This window comes from Aquarana catesbeiana, linkage group LG06 (assembly GCF_042186555.1).
Source record: "Aquarana catesbeiana isolate 2022-GZ linkage group LG06, ASM4218655v1, whole genome shotgun sequence".
NCBI classification, from domain to species: domain Eukaryota; kingdom Metazoa; phylum Chordata; class Amphibia; order Anura; family Ranidae; genus Aquarana; species Aquarana catesbeiana.
In genome coordinates, this window is record NC_133329.1 from 101,555,123 (window position 1) to 101,580,852 (window position 25,730).

Genomic DNA, 25,730 nt, shown 5'->3' on the forward strand with positions numbered 1-25,730 from the left:
CACTTTAAGCCACAACTGTTTTTTTTACATTTGAATGAAGTGGGGAAGGGTTAGAGCCACTGTCAAGTTTTTTTTTCAGATCAGAATGTGTTAATATAGACCCGGTCTAGTCTCTAAACAAAAAAGCAATAGAGGCGACATTATACTGACCTCTGATGCCTGTCTCCCCCACTGCGCACTGTGGTTTCTTCTGCTGGCCCCTACATCACCACCATGTTCTACAGTGGCGTAAAGGCCAAAGGAAGGAACCACCGCCTGACAGGGACACAGTTATTAGACTCCCCTAAAAGTACTGAATGATGAAGAGCCTCACAGAGTCTGCAACACTAAAATGAAGGGGTGGCAGGAGATATGGGCCATCAAAGAGGTGAGTATATGACACTATACTCCTACAGGGGGGGGGGGGGGGGGGTGCTGTTTTGATTTGTTTAGAGACCTGACAGAGTCTCCAAAAAGAAAAAGGTCTATGATGTAAATTTAAAAGTTTACACTGTGGGTTTCAAATCTTGCTGCTTTAAAGTGGAGCTAAACGTACCTTTCCTTCCCTCACCGGCATCTTCTTCTGGTTGCCGGCCTTTGTCTGTCTTCATTGGCCAGTGTGTGAGAACCTCACTCCTGGGTAAGCACTGAATCAGTCATCCTGGCACACAAGGACTGTGGCGGCAACGTAAGTGGAGCTGTGCATGTGCAGCTCAATTTAGATGCCAGAGGAAAACACTGTGAGCAGCAGGTAAGTGTATTTTATTGCATGTCTCTTCTGCAATAAAGAGCCTGCCTGCTCACGGTTTGTGACAGCGGAACTTTAATTTTGAAAGTGAAAATAAAGGCAATAATATATATATATTTTTTTTTTTTAAAGAGGAGGCCCGCCCCTTTAAAAATTAAAAGTCAGCAGCTAAACATACTGTAGCTGCTGACTTTTAACATTAGGACACTCACCTGTCCTGGAGTACAGCTTTTAAGGGCATCACAGGCGGTCTTCAGATCGGCTGCTGCCGTGGCCATTGCTCCTAAGGGAACCCGGCAGTGTACATGAGTAAGCACTTGGACAAGTGTGAAACGCGTTAGCCTATGATCTGTACACTCTGTCTATGATGTCCTGTATCTGATGTGTTCCTGATTTTAAAATAAAGAAACTTGGATTATTACTTCCTGGAGTGCGGCTGTCCAGATCTTCTCCTTTGCACATAGTCTCTACTAGCATGAGCCAGCACCTGGAACCTCTCATCTCTGGAGAGCAAGATCAACTTTACACCTGGTGAGACCTAAACTAGTGCGGGGATAACTTTTGTATTGCAACCCGGCAGTGTAGTCTTTCGGCTTCACGGCCGGGCCCATACTGCGCATGCGCGAAGCACGCTGCGCTCTTTCACTCTCCCGGAAGTGGAACAGGATATCTGTCAAAGACAGGTATCCGCCCCCCCCCCCCCCCCCCCCCCCGAAAGGTGCCAAATGTGGCACCGGAGGGAATCAGTTGAGCGGAAGTTCCACTTTTGGGTGGAGCTCTGCTTTAAATAACATACTTACCTGCTCTGTGCAATGGTTTTGCACAGAGCAGCCCCGATCCTCCTCTTCTCCTGTCCCTCGACGGCGCTCCTGGCCCCTCCCTCCTGCTGAGTGCCCCCAGAGCAAACAGCGTGCAATGGGGACACCCGAGCAGGCACGCTCCCGGGCGCTGCTCTGTGTGTCCATTCACACACACAGTCGTGGCTCGGCCCCCTCTCTCTCCTCATTGGCTCACTGGCTGTGATCGACAGCAGTGGGAGCCAATGGCCCCTGCAGCTGTCTCAGCCAATGAGGGAGAGACCCAGCAAAGCCAAGGCTCCCATGCACAGAGCTGGAGAAAGATCAGGCTCAGGTAAGTATTAGGGGGGGCTGCTGCACACAGAAGGTTTTTTATCTTCATGCATAGAATGCATGATGGTAAAAAACCTTGAGCCTTCACAGCCACTTTAATGCAACATAGAAAGCACTTTCTTCAGACAATCAGAAAAATGAAGCCCCCAATATTTAGCGAATAACATTTGAGAGGCGATGTTACCTTGTCGGTGAGATCCGTCTCATCATACGCCATCTCCGTCTGCTGTTGTTCAACTGGCTCTTCCTCCGGGAATCCGCTGTGATGCAGTCTCCTACAAAACAAAAAACAAGTTTAAGGTCTCATGTACACTGCTGCTGGTAAACGGACGTTTAGGAGCAGTTGGGTATTTTTTTCCGCTGCCCCTGAACTCTCCTCTGTGTTATATTATCAGTACATGTACACAGGGTCGTTTATAGTCATTTCTAGGCAGTTGAGTTTAAAGGCATTTTTGGAACGCAAAAAAATGGGTTCAGACGGATGTTCAGAGGCATTTGAAGCGCTAAATGCCTGTAACAGCTTGTAAACACTGCTAAACGTGGTAACTCGCGTTTAGCAGCGTTTCGTTTACAGACGTTTTTCATTTTAACCAAAAAAAAAAAATTTTTTTAATTTTTTCTTTACAAACGCTTCTAGACACAAACGCCGCTAAACGCGGCATGTAAACGCGGCTAAACGGATGTTTTTAGACTCTGGTTTCTAGCTGTCAAGTTAAATCATTCAGGAGAGGTTAAACAAGGCCCTGTGTACATGAAGCCCAAAGGATTGGAAAGAATAAAGGGGCACCTTACAATGCAAAGGTGATGAAGAGCTCATACACTAGCAGATTCATCCAACACAGATCTTCTCTGCTAACAGTGCATCAGCAATTGCCAAAATTCAGGGAGGAGACACCTGCCCCTATACAGAACAGCTGTGAATGAAAAATACTAGTGCAGGATCTGAGTGACGCGTGTGAGCGGTTGTCAAATGTACTCTTCTGTGGTCTCAAAACCAATCTGATTGGTCAGCAGCTGCCCACATCACTCATATCTGGCCAACCTGGCCATTAGGACTCCTTCACACGATGTGCAGTTATCTGCATTTTTCCGCACTGGATGGACACAGGTTACCTGCAATGACACATAGAAAACAATAGTTTTCTATGTGGCATGTTCACACTACAAGGCTGAGTTTGTATGCGTTCCAGGTAGAGCTGCACAATTAATCGTTAAAAAAATTGTGATCTCGATTCCACCCCCCTGGATCTCTATTGCAGAGTTTGCCTTTTTTTGTCATACAAAAAGTGGAGAGACTTATCTGCTCACTCAGCTGTCAAAAGAAAACATCAGGGCAGTCTGCCAAGTTTTTAACATGAAACATTGTAACTAACTCTTCCTTCTTAGATCAAAGTTATCCCTTTCTGTGTAAAGAAAAAATCCAGGCAGTCTGCCAAGTTTTTAACAACCTGTAAATGCAGGAAGTTTAACCACTTAAAAAGTCTAAATCTTTTTCTGACACTTGTTTCTTAAGTTAAAATCAATATTTTTTGCTAGAAAATGACTTGGAACCCCCAAACATTATATATATTTTAGCAGAGACCCTAGGGAATAAAATGTAAATTGCTGCAATATTTTATGTCACACTGTATTTGCCCAGTGGTCACACACAATTTTTGGGGACAAAATACACTTAAATGAATAAATAAAAAAAAACCGAAACAACAAAAGGTAGCCCAATTTTTTTGTTTTAATGTGAAAGATGATGTTACGCCGCGAGAATCGTGATCTATCTTCTAAGCAAAAAAATTGTGATTCTCATTTTAGCCAGAATCTGTGCAGCTCTAGTTCTAGGGATGTGAATTAAAATGCAACATATTTGTATGTTAAGACACAAATGCTTGCAACTGCATTGAAACGCACTTAAACGCCTAATATGCCTTTAAAATGACATTAAAGCGGAGGTTCACACAAAAATTGAACCTCTGCTTTTTGGAACACTCCCCCCCTTCGGTGTCACATTTGGCACCTTTCAGGGGGGAAGGGGGGTGCAGATACCTGTCTAATACAGGTATTTGCACCAACTTCCAGGCGTAGACTCCCATGGGACTGAGGACAAGCCCTGGTCTATAGTGTTTCCTGAGGACTAATAACCACCATATGTAGTGAGAAGCCATTCCTCCTATTTACAAAGGAAGGATTGCTTATCTGCATTTCCCTTGCTGAGCCTGTGTTGTGTCCTGACCTTCCTTTGCTTTCAGAAAATACTGCTGCATGAAAGTTCTGATAACCACAACAGTGTGTTACTAAACAAGTTCTCAAGGGATCGCCTTCCATTCTGTCTCCCAGACCACATAATAGCTGCAGGACACAAATCGATTCTAGTGAGAGAAAACCAGCTGCCATCTAATGCCGCTCACATTGGTATTCTAATTCATTACAGATTACACGTAAAGCAAACCTTTACTTGTATAAAGTACTGCAACTGAATAAAGGAGTTTGGCCAGCCATGTGATTTTCTTTTCTGCAACCAAAATCACTAGATTCCCCCATCAACACAGTTTGTGTTGATGGCAGAATCCCTCCCGTGAAGCTATTGTGTTTTCCTGATGGGGGGAGCCATCCCTTCTGGGAGAACACACAGTGATTATTGCTAGCCGCTATAGCTGCTGGCAATAACCGCATGAAAAATCCATCAGGCTGGTTCTACCCAAGTTGATCAATCCACCAACCTGGGTACAATCATTCTGCCTATACATAGCTCAAATCTTGGCCGGTCCCTGCTGAACTGGCCGAGATTTGAACCTTCAATGGGCTGGCTTTAGGCCTCATTCTGATAGGTGAATGAGGGCAAATAGGCTGCTGCGTTCAGATGCACCTCTAGATGCATCAGCACTCTGTGTTATGGTCGCATACACTCTGGACAAATTTCTGTGGCCAGTTTGTATGCAAACAACAAAAGATTACCTAGAGGCGAACTGTCTGCATCCGGGGCTAGTCAGAGTCCCTAATTGCATTTAACTGCTTGGATGAGCTGCGGCAAAGGCCATTGATTTGAACAGGATATAAAGCTTGGTACACACTATTTTTTTTTGTTAAAAAACTGTCAGCTCTGGTCGGAGCCACTGTACTAACTATGCAATCTCATCTGCTAAGCTGTTGTGTTCTGACAGGGAGATGGCCCCCCCACCAGAACCCACTGATCAGCGATCTCCGCCATTGGCTGAGAGCGCTGATTGGGAGTCAGTCGGCTGCAGGGTTTCCAGCATGCTCATTCGATTGGCTGGCCTCTGTCGGACAGAGTGGCATATACACCGACCAAATTTCGGTTGTTTTTTTTTTTTTTTAACTGGCCAATGTCTGACATTCAGCCCATGTGTACGGGGTATAAATCTGGCCTTGCTAAGGCTGGGTGCACACACTGTGCCTGCGACTAGCTTCCTCGTCAGCAAGCATCATGGAATCTCACCAGCAGCCTGCAACTGCCAATGTGAATGAAGCCTTAGTCTACATTCACACCAGGAGCTGCATTAGAACACAGCAGTTAGAGCGCGGTGGGATGACAGCAGTTGTGATGTGCCGAGCAAGGCACATCACACTGTTTGCTTTGTTTTTTAAACAAACTTTATTGAAATTGTCACACAGTGACATTTCATTAAGCTCTATTGGATGCAGGGTGGTGTGAGATGGTGATGTAGATGCAAGTGCATGGCTCTGTAAAAACCGATGTCAGCCAAGCATGGCTACGGTCACTCACCTGGCCTCCTTCCTGCTGCAGGTCCTCTTGTCAGGGCTGTAAGAGAGACAAGGGTGAAAGTATAAATGACAGTGAAAGAGGGAGACAGCGGATAAACAAGAGGAAGTAGTGGGAAGGTTCCATCACACATCACACGCAGAAACCACGAGAGGCTCAAACAAGCACAGCATGCAAAGTAAGTGCAGCAGAGGTATATATACCATGCCATGCAGCGAGGCTGTGTATCACTGAGCAAACAGGAGATACAAAAACAACAACACAGAGAAAACACCGAAGTTACTGAGGGGAAAACGTACACCAAGTACAGGCACCAAATATATGCTGTAGTGAAGGGGAGAAAAAAAAAAAAGTTAATGGTCACATGACCTCCCTATCAGTAGAAGAGCTGAGATGATTCCTATTTCCTGCACCAGGAAAAAACAATAAATGGAGCACATCCAATCACATCACACCCTGACTACCCCCCCCCCCCCGGCGTCTGTCATCTCATATGATAAGAGCCAACCTGTCCAAAGGAGCTTACGCACAGCCACTGACTATCTTTACATGGATTGTATGAGAATAAGGAGTCTAAAAAACGGATTATTTTGATTGGACAGTGATGACAAATGACTAGCATTACATTAAGAAAAAAATTCCATGTAAATACTAAGGGGTTGATTTAGGCCACTCTCACACTGAAGCGGCAGCCACGTTGGCGGTAAAACGCTGCTAGTTTTAGTGGCGCTTTACCGTCGTTTAAGTGGCGCTCTTCGGCCACTAGCGGGGCCATTTTAACCCCCGCTAGCGGCCAAAAAAGGGTTAAAACCGCCCGCAAAGCATCGCTGCCGAAGCGCTTTGAATGGGCTTCGGCAGCGCTGGCCATTGATTTCAATGGGCAGAGCGTTTTAGGAGCGATGTATTCACCACTCCTAAACCACCCAAAAGATGCTGCTTGCAGGACTTTTTCTCCCGTCCTACAAGCGCACTGCTCCAGTGTGAAAGCCCGAGTGCTTTCACACTGGAGTGACAGGAGAGGCGCTTTACAGGCGCTATTTTTAGCACTAAAACGCCTGTAAAGCGCCTCAGTGTGAAAGTGGCCTTACTAAACACAACTAGACTGTGCACTTTGCAATGTGCAGTTGCTCCAGAGCTTAGTAAATGAGCAGAAGCTCTGCCGACTTCCATCATCCAATCATGTGCAAGCTGTTTTTTTATTTAATTTTCCTTGCACGTGATTGGGAATTCTTTCTGAAGTGAAGCTTTACCTCATTTACTAAGCTCTGGAGCAACTGCACTTGCAGGGTGCAATTGCACTTTGCAAAGTGCACAGTCTATTTGCCTTTAGTAAATCAACCTCTAAGTCTTCAATCCGCACTTGCATGATGCAATCTGCATGATGAAATCGTGGATGTCTTTACTATGATTATACGATCAGTGGTGGTGCTGTAACAAGAGAGAACCACAGTACACTCCACATCCCAGTGGAACGCCAAGGGTATTACCCGAGTTCAATCGAAAAGGCATTTGCCATTAGACTGATTTCTAGAAGATGTGGTGGGCAGTTTGCAAAAGCAGGGACCAAGGAGTTGGCAGAATTCCATCTGCAGACTAAACCTGGCCATAGACAGTTCAAAATTCAGCTGGTTCGGCAGGCTGGCTGTACCGAAGTCCACTTTAATCTATGGGCAGGCTAGTTGTACTGATGTCTATAAATCGAATTCGGTACTACCAGCCTGTCAGGTTTTTTTTCGTACGATCGCTGCCAGCAGTGATCACTGTATTCTGATGGTGGGGAAACCTCACGCTGTCAGAATACAATAGGGCAGCGGGAGGGAATCCCCCATCAACACTGACTGTGTTAATGGAGAAATTGAGCAATTTTCTTATCTTCAACTCATGTTTGAAGGAAGGAAAATTGCATAATCTATGGCCAACCTAAAGGCTCATGCACATGGGTGTATTGTTTTGCTGCCAGCAAAATCCTACATAAAAAGTTGTCCGTATGCTGTTCGCATGTAACGTCTGTGCTAATCTTTACATGAATACAGCATCCATGGACCCTATGGGTCGCCACTGCTCACGGCTGACATATAAATATCAACAATGTGTAAGTCAGCTGTGCTGCTGTCACAGATTACGCATTATTGATGTTTATATCTCCCCGTGAATGAGCTATTCATGCAGTGGTGGCTCTGTGCATGCACCTCAAACATTTACATGCATATCACAAAAAATATAGTCGGAATGCAGGACCGAACGCATATTTTTCTTGTTCTGGTTTATGCAGAAATATGCTGAAGACCAAACGAAGAAGGGTGCATGAGTACATAGCATACACTACCACGGTCTTCAAATCCGTATAAATGATGGATCTGTATGCAGAAAACTGTATGTCCTTGTGCATGTAAAATTAGATTTTTTGGTCTACTATGGTATATGTATAGTCATAAACTAAAGCTGGCCATAGATAGATCATAATTAAGCTGATCCACCCATGGGCATGCTGGTTGTACTGAAGTCGAGATATCATTCGACTGCAGCACAACCAGTCTCTTGGATTTTTTTTCATGCGATCTATGCCAACAGCTATAGCCACCAGCAGTGATCATTGGATTCTGATGGCGAGGAAACCCTCCGCTGTCAGGATACAATATTGCAGCGGGAGGGATTCTGTGCTGATGGAGAAATCTAGCAATTTTCTTTCCTTCAACCCTTGGTTGAAGGAAAGAAAACTGCATGTTCTATGGCCAGCTTTATATAGCTGCTAGGGGAGGAGAAAAGGAGTGTCAGGGCTTTTGAATGTCTACACAGCAGAGGTTTTTCAGGTAAATAATATGCCAACTTACAGTAAAAGCATATACAGCGAGAGAAAAAAGTATTTGATCCCCTGCTGATTTTGTAGATTTGCCCAGTGAGAAAAAAACGATCAGTCTATAATATTAATGGTAGGTTTATTTTAACAGTGAGAGACAGAATAACAAAAATATCCAGAAAAACGCATTTCCAAAAAGTTATAAATTGATTTGCATTTTAATGAGTGAAATAAGGATTTGATCCCCTATCAAATCAGTAAGATTTCTGGCTCCCAGATGTCTTCTATACAGGTAACGAGCTGAGATTAGGAGCCCTCTCTTAAGGGTCGGTTCACACTAGGACGACTTGGGATCCGACTTGTAAGCCCTCAAGTCGCCCCAAGTCGCCCCAAGAAGACGCTCCCATTACAGTTAATGGGAGCGTCTTAATTGACACTACTGAAGTCGCTCCGACTTCAGAGCGGACTCCCTGTACTACTTGGATCCGACTTCTAGGCGACTTGTACCATTCAATTCAATGGAAGTCGCCTCCAAGTCGGATCTCCATCTATACTGAAGCGACTTTACAGTTAAAAAAATTAGTTTGCCCAGGCAAACCCCTCCCTCCCAGAGAGCTGATTATTCTGTGATTGGCCACAGCCAAAGTCGCCTGTCCTGGAGGCGACTTGAAGTCGCGTTGTAAATTGATTAAAGTCGCGCTGAAGTCGCGTTGAAGCCGCGTTGAAGTCGCCGTGCAAAGTCGCGCTGAAGTCGTGTTGCCCCTGTGTGAATCGAGCCTTAAGGGAGTGCTCCTAATCTCAGCTTGTTACCTGTATAAAAGACACCTGTCCACAGAAGCAATCAATCAGATTCCAATCTCTCCACCATGGCCAAGACCAAAGAGCTGTCCAAGGATGTCAGGGGCAGGATTGTAGACCTACACAAGGCTGGAGTGGGCTACAAGACCATCACCAAGCAGCTTGGTGAGAGGGTGACAACAGTTGGTGCGATTATTCGCAAATGGAAGAAACACAAATTAACTTTCAATCTCCCTCAGTCTGGGGCTCCATGCAAGATCTCACCTCATGGAGTTTTAATGATCATGAGAACGGTGAGGAATCAGCCCAGAACTACACAGAGAATCTTGTCAATGATCTCAAGGCAGCTGGGACCACAGTCACCAAGAAAACAATTGGTAACACACTACGCTGTGAAGGACTGAAATCCTGCAGCGACCGCAAGGTCCCCCCACTTAACAAAGCACATGTACAGGCCCGTCTGAAATTTGCTAATGACCATCTGAATGATCAGAGGAGAACTGAGTAAAAGTGTTGTGGTCAGATGAGACCTAAATCAAGCTCTTCGGCATCAACTCAACTTGCCGTGTTTGGAGGAGGAGGAATGCTGCCTGTGACCCCAAGAACACCATCCCCACCGTCACACATGGAGGTGGAAACATTAGGCTTTGGGGGTGTTTTTCTGCTAAGGGGACAAGACAACTTCACCGCATTAAAGGGACGATGGACGGGGCCATGTACCATGGAATCTTGGGTGAGAACCTCCTTCCCTCAGCCAGGGTATTGAAAATGGGTAGTGAATGGGTATTCCAGCATGACAATGACCCAAAACACAGGGCCAAGGCAACAAAGGAGTCGCTCAAGAAGAAGCACATTAAGGTCCTGGAGTGGCCTAGCCAGTCGAGTTACCAAACATCAGCCTCAAAACCTTAATGACTTGGAGAGGATCTGCAAAGAGGAGTGGGACAAAATCCCTCCTGAGATTTGTGCAAACCTGGTGGCCAACTACAAGAAACATCTGACCTCTGATTGCAAACAAGAGTTTTGCCACCAAGTACTAAGTCATGGTTTGAGATAGGGGGTCACATACTTATTTCACTAATTAAAATGCAAATCAATTTATAACTATTTTGAAATGCATTTTTCTGGATTTTGTTGTTATTGCTCTGTCTCTCACTGTTAAAAATAAACCTACCATTAAAATTATAGACTGATCATTTCTTTGTCAGAAATCAGCAGGGGATCAATTACTTTTTTCCCCTCACTGTATAATTTTATCGGAAGATTGTTGTTGAAATGAATGGTCTGATGACAGGGTCTCTTTAAAGCAGAGATATGCAATTAGCGGACCTCCAGTTGTTGCAAAACTACAAGTCCCATCATGCCTCCGCCTCTGGGTGTCATGCTTTTTTTTTTGCCACTTCAGCGAAGTGTTTATATGGGAGATATAGTTTCAACTTTACAGTTCAATCTCGGCCCTTAACGTATTCACATCATTGTGGCATTATCCTTCTTTATTAACCAATTATTAAAAAAAATAATAATAGAATAATAATATTAAAAAAATTTGAAAAAAATGTATTTTTTTTTTTTTTTAATATTTTTTTTTTTAAATAATTGGGTGTCATGCTTGTGGCTGTCAGAGTCTTGCTATGCCTCATGGGCCTTGTAGTTCTGCAACAGCTGGAGGTCTGCTAAATGCATATCCCTGCCTTAAAGGGTAAGGAAACTTTCAAACAAAGTTTCCTTGTCCTTTTGCCCCCACTACCCTGAGCAGTGCTAGATCAAAGCTCCATGCTTACCAAAGTAGTGCTGCCAGGGCTCCTGGCAAAATTTACATCCTTTGACCGTCTTCATATCTTCAGGTCAGCACGTGCACAGTGGGATCACACAGACTTCTATGCAAGTTGAAAGTTCACCTTCGAAGCCCCCCTTCCCCAGAAGCATTTACTCATATACCCAGCTTTTCTTTTTTTTTTTTGCCCTGCCATTCACATAGGGCTATACAGTGTAAAAAACAAACTGCCATATTCCAGTGCCTTGTGCATACAGCCACCAATACAAATAGGTGACAGGACACTGCTGTACGCCGGTAAACACAGATCCAGGGTATACATGTATACAGGATGTGTGCCCCTTGATGCCATCTGCAGCTGTACACACATATTGACTCCCATGCACAGGAATACATATGGCTTTTATGGTGTACAGCCCTAGGTGCCTGTGTGCATGAGCCCCAAAGATGCTTTTACAGTGCTTTTGTGCTACACTTACAATGCCTGACACATTCATACTGCATGCCTGTTTGTTTTTTTTAACCAAGCAGCACAAGTGGAGCCATCCGCTGCATCATGCTGGTTGAATAAACATAACAGGTGCACTTTAAAGGCAGCAGCTGAGCACTTGTTCTTCATTTCTAGATACCTGAGGGTCCTGTTTAGTGTGAAACGCATAGAAGTATCTAACACATCATCAATGTTTCTATATCTGAGAAGTTTTCCCCAAACTCAAGTCTTCAAGAGTATTTCAAAGTTCCAAAGCTGTAGAGTCCCAGAAGCAGAACGTTTGTCATGCACAGACTTTCCCATAGACTTCCCCATTCATGCACAGCAAAGCTTCATAAAAAACAGGACAGAGAGAGAGGCACACCGGGGACCCTTCCCAAGAAGTACATGTGACCTAATGCGGGAACAGAATACTCTTCATAAGCGATACTGGTTCACTGACAAATGGGTGGTATAAGGAGAAGATTGAATTTTAAGAGCTTTCTCTTTTACCTAAAGCGATATTAAACCCAAAACCAAAAATGTAATATATGGAAGCTTACCAATCATTAGATGTGGTGGCTGCATTTGTGTTTTTGTTTTTTTAGGCTTTTTCTCCTGGTGATCTGGCCAGTAACACACCTCCTGTAATAGAGCGCCCCCACTCTGGATGAAGTAGCACAGGGGGCACAGCAGACAGCAGCACTGTTAGTCTGGGGGAGAGGGTAGTGTTAAGCAGCCCTTAGAATATGCAATTTTCTTTCCTTTCACCATAGGTAGATGAAAAGAAAATCTCCAGATTCCCCCCATCAACACAGTCAGCGTTGATGGGGAAATCCCTCCCCAAAGTGCTATTATGTTCTGTCGGCGGGGAGCCTTTCCAGCGGCAGAACACAATGATTACTGCTAGCGTCTATAGCCGTCCAGCAGTAATCACATGTAAAAAATCCAACAGTGTGGTCGTACCCAAGATGATTGATAGATCGACTCGGGTACAGCTAGCCTGCCCATAGGTGGACCAAATCTTGGCTGGTCCCTGGTGAACAGAAAGAAGAACCCGCTCCAGGTGTCTACTTCCTAATGATCTCTCCCCTCTCCAGGCGTGGGTGCAGCTCAATATGCAAAAATTGAACAAAAAGGTCCGGATGGCTGCGCTCCAATGAAAACGATTTCTTTATTGTTCTAATAAATCCATGCAGCAAGGATAAAACCACTGACGCGTTTCACACCATTATAGCAACTTAGCTATGAATAAGCACCTGCTATAACCATGTGAAACGCGTCAGTAATTTTATCATTGCTGCATGGATTTATTATCACAATAAAGAAATCGTTTTCATTGGAGCGCAGCCATCCGGACCTTTTTGTTCAATCCCTGCTGAACAGGCCAAGAATCGATCCATCTATGGCTGGCTCTAGATGGACTAGCAATTTTTGATACACTAACAAACTGAAGCCAAACTCCAGCTAACACTTTATAAACAGTTATAGCAAAGTTTTTTTTTCCCTTTGGGATAACAGTTTTACATAAAAGCTGATCATTGTAATCACCCCTGTCAGTGGTAAATGGTTTGTCACATCCCTGTAAATTGATATATCTGGAAGAGAGCTTGTTTTTTAGAAAAACCGCAGACTAACTGGCAGGATCACCTGGTGAAAATAAAGGAAAGAAAGCCTAACAAAAAAAAAAAACAAAACGAATGCAGCCATCACATCTAAGAATTGGTAAGATGCAATATAATAAATGTTTGCTTTTGGGTATAATACTTTAATAATATGTCTTAGAGGAAATCTGTAGTGAAGCAAAACACCAACATAAGAAAGTTCTAAAGCAAGCTCTTTCCCAGCTCTTCACATGTAATAGTTGTGGGAGAGTAAAATTGAACCTATTTACTAAGCGACTGCCTGGAAACAGATGTGATCTGTAAGTAAGGCAATAGATGTTCTATGTTGCATTGCTTCATGACAGTGCCTCTTTAAAGAATTTAAATTTCCTACTATAGTGCACCGGTAGACATTCATATAAGACTTGATTTTAGGGTTGCACCGATGTCGATACCGAATACTCATGAAAATGCTCCGATACCCGAAACCAATACATTTGCGGTGCGATTTGAGCCCATACAAAATGAATGGGCTCAAATCGCACAGTACATAGAATCGCATGCAGCTTGAACAGGAATGATGAGAAGGAAGTGTCACCAGCATCTCCAAAATTGGGTCCAAAACTTTAATCACATAGTATCAAGAAAATAAAATAGAAGCGACGTTTCGGAGCCATGCAGGACCCCTACATCAGGCATGTGAAGGAGTCCTGCGTGGCTCCGAAACGTCGCTTCTATTTATTTTTTTGATACTATGTGATTAAAGTTTTGGACCCAATTTTGGAGATCCTGGTGTGCTGGCGACACTTCCTTCTCATGATTGCAGTCGGTTCCAGCCGTTGGTCATTTCAGCGCCCAATGTAAGGTACAGCTGTTTGTGCAGGAACTTGTGCGTTGGGAGTATTGCATTGGTTCAACAGGAATTAGGTGTGATTCCTGTCCGAATCACATGTGGTTTCTCGCACCACTCCTGTGTGAACCCAGGCTTGTCATGATTTCAACCTGGGTTTACACAGGAACGGTGGGGGGAAACAGCATGTGATTTGGACAGGCATAACACCACATGCCTGTTAAAATCAAATGTAATTCTTTGCAGTGCGATTTGAGGACATCCATTTTGCATGAGCTCAAATCGCACTAGGTATCAGGAATTAGCAGCGGCGAGTACTTGACTGAAAGTATCGGTACTCGTACTCGACCATTAAAAAAATGGTATCGGTGAACCCTTACTTGATGTCGAAATAAAAAAGCATTAATGTATAAAACGTGCTAAGTCTAGGCACAGTGCCTGTAAGTCACATGATCTTCTCCAGGAAAGGCCCCATTCAATGTATATACCTCCACCTGTTCTCACTACTTAACAGTCATGCAATGTCACCTGTCCATCTCGAGGTATCGGAGACGGGTGGATAAGTCTTCCAGGCGGTTGATATGTTTGTGGCACTGGCTGCAGTACAAGCCCCCCGGGGCTGAACAAGGTGGGGGTGCCAGAAGTTGGCGCTCTGACACAGGGGTACCACTGGGGAACGCAAAGATTGTACATGAAGATGTATATACCTGACCTTTCAAGGGGTATATAGAACATAAAAAAACAACTGCAAACTGTAATGTGCCCATAAGTTTTGCTGAGCTTGGAACCTGACGAGTAACAGGACATGGAAAGGAAACGGTCATTGTGTACATGGGAGCTTTCAGAAGACTTTAAATGAAGTCCTTTAGCTTGTTTCTGGTGTTTGTGTGACTCAACCTTCTAACCTTCTCTCAATAAGGAGATGGCCACCCAGGGGGAGCAAAGAAAATCAATGAAACCTGCAGCAGCTAGTGTTCACCTAAATACGTTTGCTCACTTCAAAGTTTGGGGGGGTCGGCACCTGTTGATCATAAGGCTAACCACATGCATTAAGATTTCCCTCGTTCAGCCCCATCAATCAGCAGATTTTCTCATCTATGCTAAACAGTGCGGATGGACAAACCTTCCCAATTGGATATTGCATTCTGACCGCTGCTGCTTCCATGGCTGTCAGAATACCCAAAAAGTGACTGCATCCGATTGGTTGCAGTTGAGAATTTTCTGCCTGGCTCCTATTTTCAGAATGACGTTTGTTGAGCTGGGTGGTGCAGACTCCTCTTCTGTGTGCTCCCATAGCAAGCCGCTTGCTATGGGGCACCCGTGCAGGCTTGATCACAAGCTGCACTGTGTGCATCTATTGACACACACACACAATGCGGGAAAGTCACAACCCCTGCTCACAGGATTTGATTGACAGCAGCAGGAGCCAATGGCTCCTGCTGCTGCCGAGCCTCCTGTAAGAAGAGGGGAGAGAAGAGGAGCACTGCTTGTCTGCGTGACCTGTTAAAGGTGCAAGTTTCAGGATCCAGGGGTCATATCACAGTTCTTGACTTTGGCTGGATGTTGAGATTTACATATAAGGGAAGTCTGGAATCAAGGGGCCTATATGGTAAACAGAAGCAAATTATTATTTCTATATTGGATTTATATATTGCCAACAGCTTTAAAAGCAAAGGAAGACCACAGAGTTTCAATACAATTCAGCACAAGTGGGTTTGAAGGGCCTTGCTCGTGAGAGCTTACAATCTAAAATCTGGATTTAAATGAAGATAAGTGAAGGCACCTGGAGGTTTCTGCCAACATTGCCAAAATACCACTGTTGGTAAAGAGCTGTAGCCACATTAAAGAAAATCTGTCATTAAAGTGAAAAAAAAAAAAAAAAAAACTGCTGTAAGTATAAAAGGAAGGCACCTAAAATGCCTGCGTATACCAGCAGCAGCCTCCAAAACCTGTTTCTGATAGGCAAAGTGCCAACACTTTCTTACCTCCACCCATTCCTATTAGTCTATCACTGTGATGGATAGCTTCACGGGCCAATAGGAATATACAGGAGTGGGCAAGTTTTAGCACAATCAAGAAGTATCAGAGCGTGTCAGAATGGCCACCTATTTGCTGTGACAGAAAGGTCTAGGAAGGCTGCTCTAGGTATGTGCACAATTTTTTCATTTTATTTTGATGACATTCATCTTAAAAGGATAAGTTCACGGTTTAGAAAAAAAATAATGAATGCACATTTTTTGCAGGTTTATTATTATTTTACTGGAGCCTGTAAAGCAGGGGTCTTCAAACTATGGCCCTCCAGTTGTTCAGAAACTACAATTCCCATCATGCCTAGTCATGTCTGTGAATGTCAGAGTATTACAATGCCTCATGGGACGCGTAGTTCCGCAACAGCTGGAGGGCCGTAGTTTGAGGATCCCTGCTGTAAAGCATTGCACCAGCCATCAGCAGATCGCTGGTGCCATGCAGGTATCCTTCAGATTTGTCAGTGTGTCTGTGTGCCTATACGGGCAAGCAGATACTATCCGACAGAAAGAATCAATGAACTAACACAGCGCTCCACAGCGCTGTGGTAGTTCATTGAGAACTACATGTTGACAGCTGCAAAGGATATTGGGGCTTATAGTTCATTTACACACAGAGCTGTGTGAATGAAAGACGCGGCCATGTGGGCGGAGCCCCGCACGACCGCACTGATTTCAAAAAGTGACAGCTAGTACAGGGAACTTCTCCCTGTATTGCTGTCCCAGAGAATGCGTGGATCGGGCGGCGGCTGCAGCATTGGGAACATGCTTCATGTTCCACCCTAAAAACAGGTGAAACATGTAACATGTTCCCAAAGGTGAACTTATCCTTTAAGGCCTTGTTCACGCTGCTGCTGAGGCCCGTACACCATGACTGGGCCATTTGTTTATGCATCTCTAACTGGCAGGTTCTGCATGCAGGCAGCCTATTCAAGTCTATGAGGATGCAGCAGCGGCACAGACACAGACGTTCGTTCTAATGTGACAGGCATGCAATTGAACAGCCCCGAACACAGACTTGAATGGGCTGCCTGACACGGCACCTGCTGGATAGAGACACAAACAGTCCAGACCCTGAAATGGTTGCTGTCAGGACCCCTTACCAAAGTTTGCCAGTGTTTAGGTTTCCTAAATTTTCTTACCTGGAGGTGAGGCGTTGGGTGCTGTTTGAAGTTTCTGTGAAACTGTCTGGCTCATCCTCGCAGTGACTGTTGTACAGATCTGGTTCTGCTCCTTCACCAAAATCCTCAAACTGCTCTTCCTGGCCAGCTACAGTGACCACCGATATGTCACACAGAGAGAGCTCCAGACCTTCAGGCCTGAAAGAGAAAAAGAGGAAGAGTGAGCGGGACAGAAGGTAGAGACTGATGGTACTGTACTGGAATTATACAGAGCAAATATTACAGTGCCTCCCTTTCAGGTTCTGACCTGTACTGGGAGAATAAAAAGGAAGAAACTGGCCATAAAAGTATTCTCACTGCATATGGTTCTTGACCTCAGGATTCACCTTCTGCATATCTTGGTGCAATGCACTTCTAGGACCTGCATTCACCTTCTGCACCGGTCCACATGAGCCCAGGAAGGCCCACAGATCTATATGGTGTTGATAGAGAATGTTAGAGGTGCAAGCTTTATTTTTATTTTATTTTTTTGATAAAGTAGGGAAGGGTTTAAACCCCTAGTTTAATTTTTGCAAATGTCCCATTAGGGAGATTTTCCTTCACTTCCTGTCCCAGAGACAAAAGCAACTAGATGGAAATCTTGAAAAAATGAGGAGAATGCCCCTCCAAAACAAACGTCCCAATTGGAACATTTCCCTTCAATTTTTGTTCTGGTGTAATGAAATTGTACCTCCTATTACTTTGTGTCCCTGGGACAATGGTCAGCAGGACAAATAGAGTGAAACTTTCAAGAGGGGACATAGCCTTCTTTAGTCTACAGCTTAAAGCAAAGGCTTCGTCTAGGCATGTTCTTCAAATAAGTCCCATGTATTAAAAGAAGCATGGTCAAAAACAAAAAGAAAAAAAGAAAAAAGGTAGACCAAATTCATAAAGTATCAATTTAGTGGGCTTACATTTTTCCCAGGTCATGACCCCAAAATCAGGCGTTTTTATGGGTCCCCATGTACCGTGCAATTGCATAAGATGCATTAAGGTGAAAAAACACGTACCTTTAAAGGAGCTGTAAAGGCAGCAGGTTTTTATCTTAAAGGGGTTATACATTTTTTATTTAAAAAACAAAACAAAAAAAAAAATATCACAGTATACCTCAAATATAAATGTACTGTATATAGTAAAAGTTTTCAATACTGTCCAAACTTACGTTTTCTTTTCTGAAAATCCCTAGCTCTGAAAACGGTGGCTTTTTCCTCTTAAAACTCCTCAAAAAGTATTTTCATTTTATAGAAAATTCTGGATTCAAACTTGCTTTAATAATTTTAGTAGCATGCACGCTCTTGTAGCCTTAATACAATTATGGTGCCCAAGCTAAATATTTATATGCACAGTGGAAGCCCCTGTAGCACCTTCGGCTCGTGTCTTCCTTTCAATAAAGATGAAGCCATTGGAAAAGCTGTGCCCCACCCAATCCTTCTTTACTTTCCCTTCAGGCGGTGACCCTTAGGTTGCACACCCTAGTCTTAAAGGGTCTGCTTTCCCTCAACCAATACACCATATAGCCCAAAGTCTGTGGACGTCTGACCGTCACATCTATCTATAAGGTTGAAGGTTTGTGGATACTCCCCAAAAATGATTGAGTTTGGGTTCTTTCATCGAAGGCTACTGTTAGTGATGTAGCATACAAAGATATTTTTAGACAACTGTGTGCTTCCAACATTTTGAGCCATGGCTTGATGAGAAGGAACTCATGTGGCCTGCAAGAGACTTAAACCAATTCGATTAACACCTTTGAACTGGATTGAAAGCGGATTGTAAGCCAAGACTTCTCATCCAACATCAATACCTTACATGGGCACGAAGTCCTATCGACACAATTCAAAATTTTGTGGAAAGCCTTCCCAGAAGAGTGAAGGCTGTTAGAGAAACAATAGGCTGGGTAGCAACTTTTTTTAGGGCCTATTTACACTAGGAACTGCATTTGAATCGCACAGGAACGCTATGCGGTACCTGAGTGATTCACATGTAGTTCTGTGCAGTGTGATTACAGCCCGTTCATTCTGAATGGACTGAAATCACACCGCACAAAAAGTAGCGCATGCACGATATTTGGAAACGCATTGTAACTGCATCGCATGGTACTCTTGTGCCCTGCAATTCGGTGTGGGCAAACACACTGCATTTGCTTTTGGGGTGACAATACCTTTGCACTAACACCCGTTGCAGATCGAAAGGGCCGTGCAATTGAAATGTGGTGCAGGAAACTGGCATGAAACACAAGTTTCCCGCACGGCATTCTAGTGTGACCGGGCCCTCAAGGTTTTTTTTTTATGGTTTTGGAATGGGATATTCAACAAGCTCATACAGATGTAACAGTCAAATGTTTCCAAACTATTGGGCATTTAGTGTATTTTAGCTTCTAGTAGTTGCAAAATATAAAAAGGAGCACACTGAGTGACCCTATACCTTTTTATGCCTCTTGGGAACTTCAGTAAACAGATTGCGCACTTTGGGTTCCAAACTTCACCCAGCTGCCAAAAACAGGATCCTATTAGCTGAATTTTGTTTTTAAATGATTTTACAATGCAGAGAACCCAACCAGAGGATTCATACTCCCACTAGCAGTAGCGGGGCACAGCTGGATACCCAAGTAGAGACATTTCCATCCAAGAGAGATAAAAAAAAAGCCAAAGAATAAATCAATCAGAATCCCACTATAAGAACAACATATGTTCTGGGAGGACAGACTCAATCTGCAGTCTGAAATGCAGCAGGCCTATTCACAAGCTTCGTGCTTCATGCCCCAGTAGAAGTCTTTGAGGACAAAATACGTAGGGCTCGCTATGCTTGCTCCCCACATTGCTTTTTTATCCATTTTTTAACTATTTTTGTGATCACCAGTACCTGCACTCATTGATTTGATGTACTGTCTGTTTTAAAATAAAATGCCTTCTGTTTTTTTTACCTACACCATATGGAGTCCCTCCATTTTCTTCTGTTTTTGTTCCGGTCCCATTGGAGTCCTTTTTGTGTGCAACGACAACCTCCAGACAGCTCCCCATGGGGTGGAAGTCCTTTACCACGTCGGAGAGCCATAAGGAAACAAGATTCTCCGGCTTGACCACCACGGATGAGGAGTGGAACTATCCCTCATAGAGTGACTGTTTTCCAGCCAACCATAACCCTGTGGCACCTGGCCCACATAAGCCTGATTGACCCACTACCAAACAGTAAGTGGGTCCACCATATCTGGTAAGAGTACCCACCTTATTTTTTTTATAGAGGATTTCTTCACAATTGCACAGTTATTTGCACTTTGTGTGGTCCGTGTCCAATTGAAGATTTGCTATCAAGCATGAGATAGACATATCTCTGAATTCTCATACATTTTTCAGTCCCCTTCAGTGAACATTGGACACTTTTTTTATTTATCTATCACCATTTTATCACAGTTCATGGTTTTTATTTCTCTTGTAGCGCTACACTGTATATATATTTTTTTCTATTCACAAGCCTCTCTTTCCTTTGAAAGGCAGAATACTCACGATGCAGATGTGTGTCCGCGGGACCCTGCCCCATCACCCTCCGTTTCTGGGTCTTCCTGAGCCGCCAGTCCTCCAGTGTCTTCATCTGTGAACGTCTCACACTCGCTGTAGGCACTCTCCGAGCCCACGTAGGCGCTGTCCGTCACCTCCGTCACCTGTGGGGGACACACACATTACACGTAGAAGACTACACTTTAATATGTAAGCCCAAAGTTTAGTCTACTTATCTTTGCTTTCCCTGGTTCCTCCTTTCCTCTCTCATCAATATGCTAATGAAATGTTTAAATAAATCTTCTGTTAATAATATTACATACATTATTATAGACCCAGTGACCTCATCACTGGGTCCATGCAATGCTGGCAGAGAGATCATGGATGGCAGAAGGAGACAGGTTGCTTCCTGAATACATCCCAGCAGCCTGCTCTCAGCACTTCTCTCAGGCGCCCTCAGTCCTGATGTAAGCAGTCAATTGGTTCTCATGCAAATATCAAAATACCTTGATGGGTGAATGAGTCTGGAGGAGTAGGCGCTCCTAGGCAAGCTTTAATTGCAGGTAGATTGCTCTGGGTAACAGCCACATGTGATGCTGATCCTCCATGATTGAAAGAACTAGAATCCAATGAATGCAAGGGGCGGGCCAGGGACAGTAAAGGATGGGTCTAGATCTGGCTCTGACTTGCTGATCTTCTAATGCACACTGTGAGAAGCTCACAGCGCGCAGTGAAATCAGTGAGTCAGTATAGAAGGGGAGCATGTACAACTGTGCAAAACTGAAGGTAAGGCCGCTTTAAGAGAAATTTCAGGCAACATGTAAAATATAATCAGTGAACTACAAATGCTATCTAGTGAAACTGGCAGCTGAGCGAAAGTCACAAACCTTATGCAACTTATCTACATTTGTAATGTGCATAACTCTTAACATTACCATCTCTCCAGTCTCCAGCTTGGTATCTGGCGGCCGCCACAAAAACAACTCGTAAACAGGAACGAATGAAGTCATGACAGGCAATAGGAAGAAGGGCTGGCTGGGGTGTTTTTTGCAAGACTGGGCAGCACCGGGCAGGGTGCACAGTAAAGTTTACTTAAAAATAGGAAGGCAGGTACTTTACCAGTCAGATTGCCCTCAGGGGGGTTAAATTAGAGGACAACTGAACTATAGGTACAGTTGTCCTATAAAGTACTTACACACTCGTAAGCAGTAAAAGAGCTATAAAATGAGTCCTCACTGATTTACCTCTGTAGCAGCAGATATTGTGGAGTAATTTATCCTTAAAGATCACAGCAGAGGCTCTGAAGTCAAGTCGCAGTTGGTATCTAACATTAACCACCTTCTGTTTACATTGGAAGGCTGGTGGGCTGCCAAGTCTTTGCTTCCAGAGAAAGCAAAGAGAGATGAGCTGTAAATTCTGTGCCTCTGTTGTGAACTTTGAAGATGGATTTCTCCACAAAGCAGAATCTGCAGTTACGGAGGGCTTATTAAAAACTTGTAATGCATCATATGAATAAGTAAATACTTTACCTTTTTCACTGGGTTATAATTAATTTACATAACTGAGCAAATCCAGCGTTTTTCTGCTGTAATCCATTGCTCAGCTACCGCATGCAGGGTCTCGTACAGCCATCATCCACCTTACATCTGGAGTTTGCTGTCCCTTCTGGAATCCTGCAGCCACCCCCCTGCTGATGTACTGCCAGGTTCTTCCTCCTCCAGCTAGGCGTGCAGAAGCGAATGCCCCCTGGGTAACTGGATGCGAACGTCCCAGGAAACTGAAGGAGCAGGGTCCACCTCATTCTCCGCTAGACGAGAGGGAAGGCAGGGGATGGGTGGAATGTGAAGGAAGGAAAAATGAAAAAAAAACTGGCTTTTTAAGTTTTTGGATAGGGAACGGCTGCAATGGTGCAAAGTTGTTGTTTTTTTTTGAAGGTACGCTTTAATGTCAATAGCCTGGGTATGGGTTAGGATCTTCTTTTCCAAAAGACTCACAATATTAGTGTGCCCTTTGGCTGTGTACACAGGTCACTCTTCATTATAACCCTGCTGGAGTCTTTATATCTAACAAGATTAACCGAGTTGGGTTTATGATTAAAACGCATTCTGCCAGAGGGCCTGCAAGGGTGACTGAACAATACGATGTCCCTTTTCTTAGCCTGCAAAGGGACAAGAGGGCTGGAAGGACAAGCCTCTGCCCTTCCTGTCCCCTATATGTTCTCCATACTCAGCGTAAATGTTATCTGAACAAAGTTCAGTAATCTGCGACAAACATTATTACAGGAGGGGCTGAGAGTTCTTAGCGAAGTGTAAAATAGAACAAAACTGATCTTAGCCAAGGCAAAAACTGGAAGTCTTGGTTCAAGCTTTGGACTGGTTTGCACCTGTGCGATGCGTCATATTTAGGTTCCTCATTATCTGCATTTTAGATGCACGGCCAGTGAACTATGTAACAGTCAATTTGATTGAAACCGCATTGTAGATGCAGCAAGCAAGCAGAACTCATATATTATATTATATATATATATATATATATATATATATATATATATATATATACACACACACACACACATACCACACTGCAATGCTTAAAGTGGAGTTACACCCAAAAGTGGAACTTCCACTCATCAGGTTCCTCCCCCCCTCCGGTGACACAGTTGGCACCTTTCAGGGGGGAGGGGGGTACAGATACCTGTATATTACAGGTATCTGTACCCACTTCCGGCGTAGATAGCCACAGAATCTGCGGTTATTTACGCCACTTCCTGCTCCCTCCCCGCTGCCTGCTGGGAAACACACGGGTCCCAGAGGCAGCAGGGAGCATTCGTATTGCGCGGCGCGACTCGCGCATGCGCAGTAGGGAACCGGGAAGTGAAGCCGCACGGCTTCACTTCCTGATTCCCTTACCGAAGATGGAGGCGGCAGCACCCGAGGACGGAGAGACGCTTCGGCCTTGGGTGCCGACATCGCGGGCGCCCTGGACAGGTAAGTGTCCATGTTTTAAAAGTCAGCAGCTGCAGTATTTGTAGCTGCTGACTTTTAAAAAAAATTTTTTCGGCGGCGCTCCGCTTTAAATAGTAATGCAGCATTAGACCAGTCAGAGACGGTTCAAATCTCAGCCTGTTCAGTAGGAACTGGACAAGATTCAAACCATGCATGGGCAGGCTGAATCAATTCAATTTGCCATCGATCGATTTGCGTGCAGTTATCACTAGCGGCTGGTATAGCCACTAGCAATAAGTACAAATGCCATTGTATTCTCCCGGTGGGGAAGCTGTCCCCACTGGGAGAATATAATGGCTTGGCAGGAGGGGTCCCACTGGCAGCACTGTCTGTGTTGTTGGGGGAATCGGGCAAATTTATTTCTTGCAACTCGTGGTATGGGCTGCTTTAGAGTCCATTACAGCAGTGGTCATCAACCCTGTCCTCAGGGCCCACTAACAGGCCAGGTTTTATGTATTACCTTGGGGAGATGCAGACTAGAATACTGCAATCACTGAGCAGCAAATGATATCACCTGTGATGTATTTCAGTTATCCTGCAAACCTGGCCTGTTAGTGGGCCCTGAGGACAGGGTTGATGACCACTGCTTTACAGAATATAGGACTGTCTAGAGAAGGTACTCAATGGAAGCAAAGCTACATTCCTGTGATCACTGAACCACATCCCAACACAAACTTCTATTGTGTGTATATAACCCCATCCATTACCCATGTCCTTTAATAACCACTCAACAGGCAGTCAACGTTTTTCTAAAGCAGTATACATGAAGCCTCGTTATCAGGATTTATTTAGCACCAACAGTTTGCACAGCGCTTTACAATATAATGGGAGACACTACAAATATAATACAAGCAAGATAAGTGGGTTAGGAGGGCCCTGTTCGTGAGAGCTTAAAGTGGAAGTAATGTCAAAAACTCTCTCTAAAACCTACTCCCACCCCTATTCTAAACCTAATCTATCTAGCCCTGTAAAGAAAAGATCGCTATACTTACCTATTCTGAAGCCGCTCTGCTCCGGTCCTGGGCTGAGCTGTCAGAGGTGGCTTCAGTGTGTAGGAGAGGCAGCCGACAACGAAAGACTCCTATTAAGTCTATGGGTGACGTATTTTCCCAGACATTGGCGGCTTTCTCCTGCACACAGAAGGCGCTGCTGCAGACTGGACTGGAGCATCTTCAGAATAGGTAAGTATAGAGATCTTTTCTTTACAGGGTTAGATAGATTAAGCTTAGAATGAGGGTGGGAGTAGATTTCGAGTTAGTTAGGTTTTGCCTTTACTTTCCACTTTAAGTCAGCCATAGATGGATCGAACCTCGGCCGGTTCAGCGGGGACCAGACAAGATTTGATCCATCTAAGGGCAGCTTGGTTATACTGAAGTCGATCCATCGATCGACTTCAGTATATCCAGCCTGTCAGATTTTTTGCATGTGATTACTGGCGGCAGCTATAGCCTCCAGCAGTTATCCCAACATCACACAATAGCACTACAGGAGGGATTCCCCCTTCAGCTCTGAATATGTTGACTGAGGAATTGAGCGATTTTCTTTCCTGCAAGAAGTGTTTTCAGGAAAGAAATTTGCATCATTTATGGCTTACTTTAGAATGTAAACAGAGGAGGGACAAGTGGTACAAACGGTAATGAACTGTGAGGGGATGACTTATTGGAGAAGGTAGTTCAGTTTTCAGGTGGGGGTGGAATAGGCCTCCCTGAAGAGCTGAGTTTTGGGTGATCACCTAAAGGCAGACAGAGTAGGAAAAGCTGGAAAGATTTGGGGTAAGGAGTTTCAGAGGAAGGGAGAGGCTCCAAGGAGAAGATCTGGGGGGTGAGTTTGGGAGGGGTTGATGAGAGAGCTACAGATCAGGAGGTTTTGGGAGGACCAAAGAAGACGATTCGGGTGATATTTTGAGACAAGGTTGGTGACGTAGTCCAGGGCAGAGCTGTGGATGGTTTTACTTATTGTTAGTATTTTGAATTGTATGTGTTGGTTGAGCAGAAGTGAGGGTTTGGTATAGAGGGGTGGAGGATACCAAAGGTTGGTAAGGTGGATGAGTACTTCTTCAGACAGCTGGTCCTAAACAGAGACCGTTGATAGTCAAGGCCCGGACACTCTGAAATTCGTTGTGATTGTTCCCATTTGCTTCCCTGCTTTATGATTGCCAACATCATCTC

The 25,730-nt window shown here is 44.3% G+C and overlaps 1 protein-coding gene across 2 annotated transcripts in view; it reads right to left on the bottom strand.

Annotated features, from left to right (window-relative positions):
- Positions 1 to 25,730, bottom strand: part of RAB11FIP3 (RAB11 family interacting protein 3) — a 133,701-nt gene that overhangs the window by 16,573 nt on the left and 91,398 nt on the right. The window contains exons 4-8 of one of the 2 annotated variants that reach the window (XM_073636552.1): positions 20,567 to 20,721; positions 17,049 to 17,225; positions 14,411 to 14,551; positions 5,594 to 5,629; positions 2,042 to 2,132 (exon numbers count right to left, since the gene is read on the bottom strand). In XM_073636552.1, the coding sequence (XP_073492653.1) occupies positions 2,042 to 2,132; positions 5,594 to 5,629; positions 14,411 to 14,551; positions 17,049 to 17,225; positions 20,567 to 20,721 (600 nt within the window). The remainder of the gene's footprint in view (positions 1 to 2,041; positions 2,133 to 5,593; positions 5,630 to 14,410; positions 14,552 to 17,048; positions 17,226 to 20,566; positions 20,722 to 25,730) is intronic. The other variant, XM_073636553.1, reaches the window with a different exon arrangement.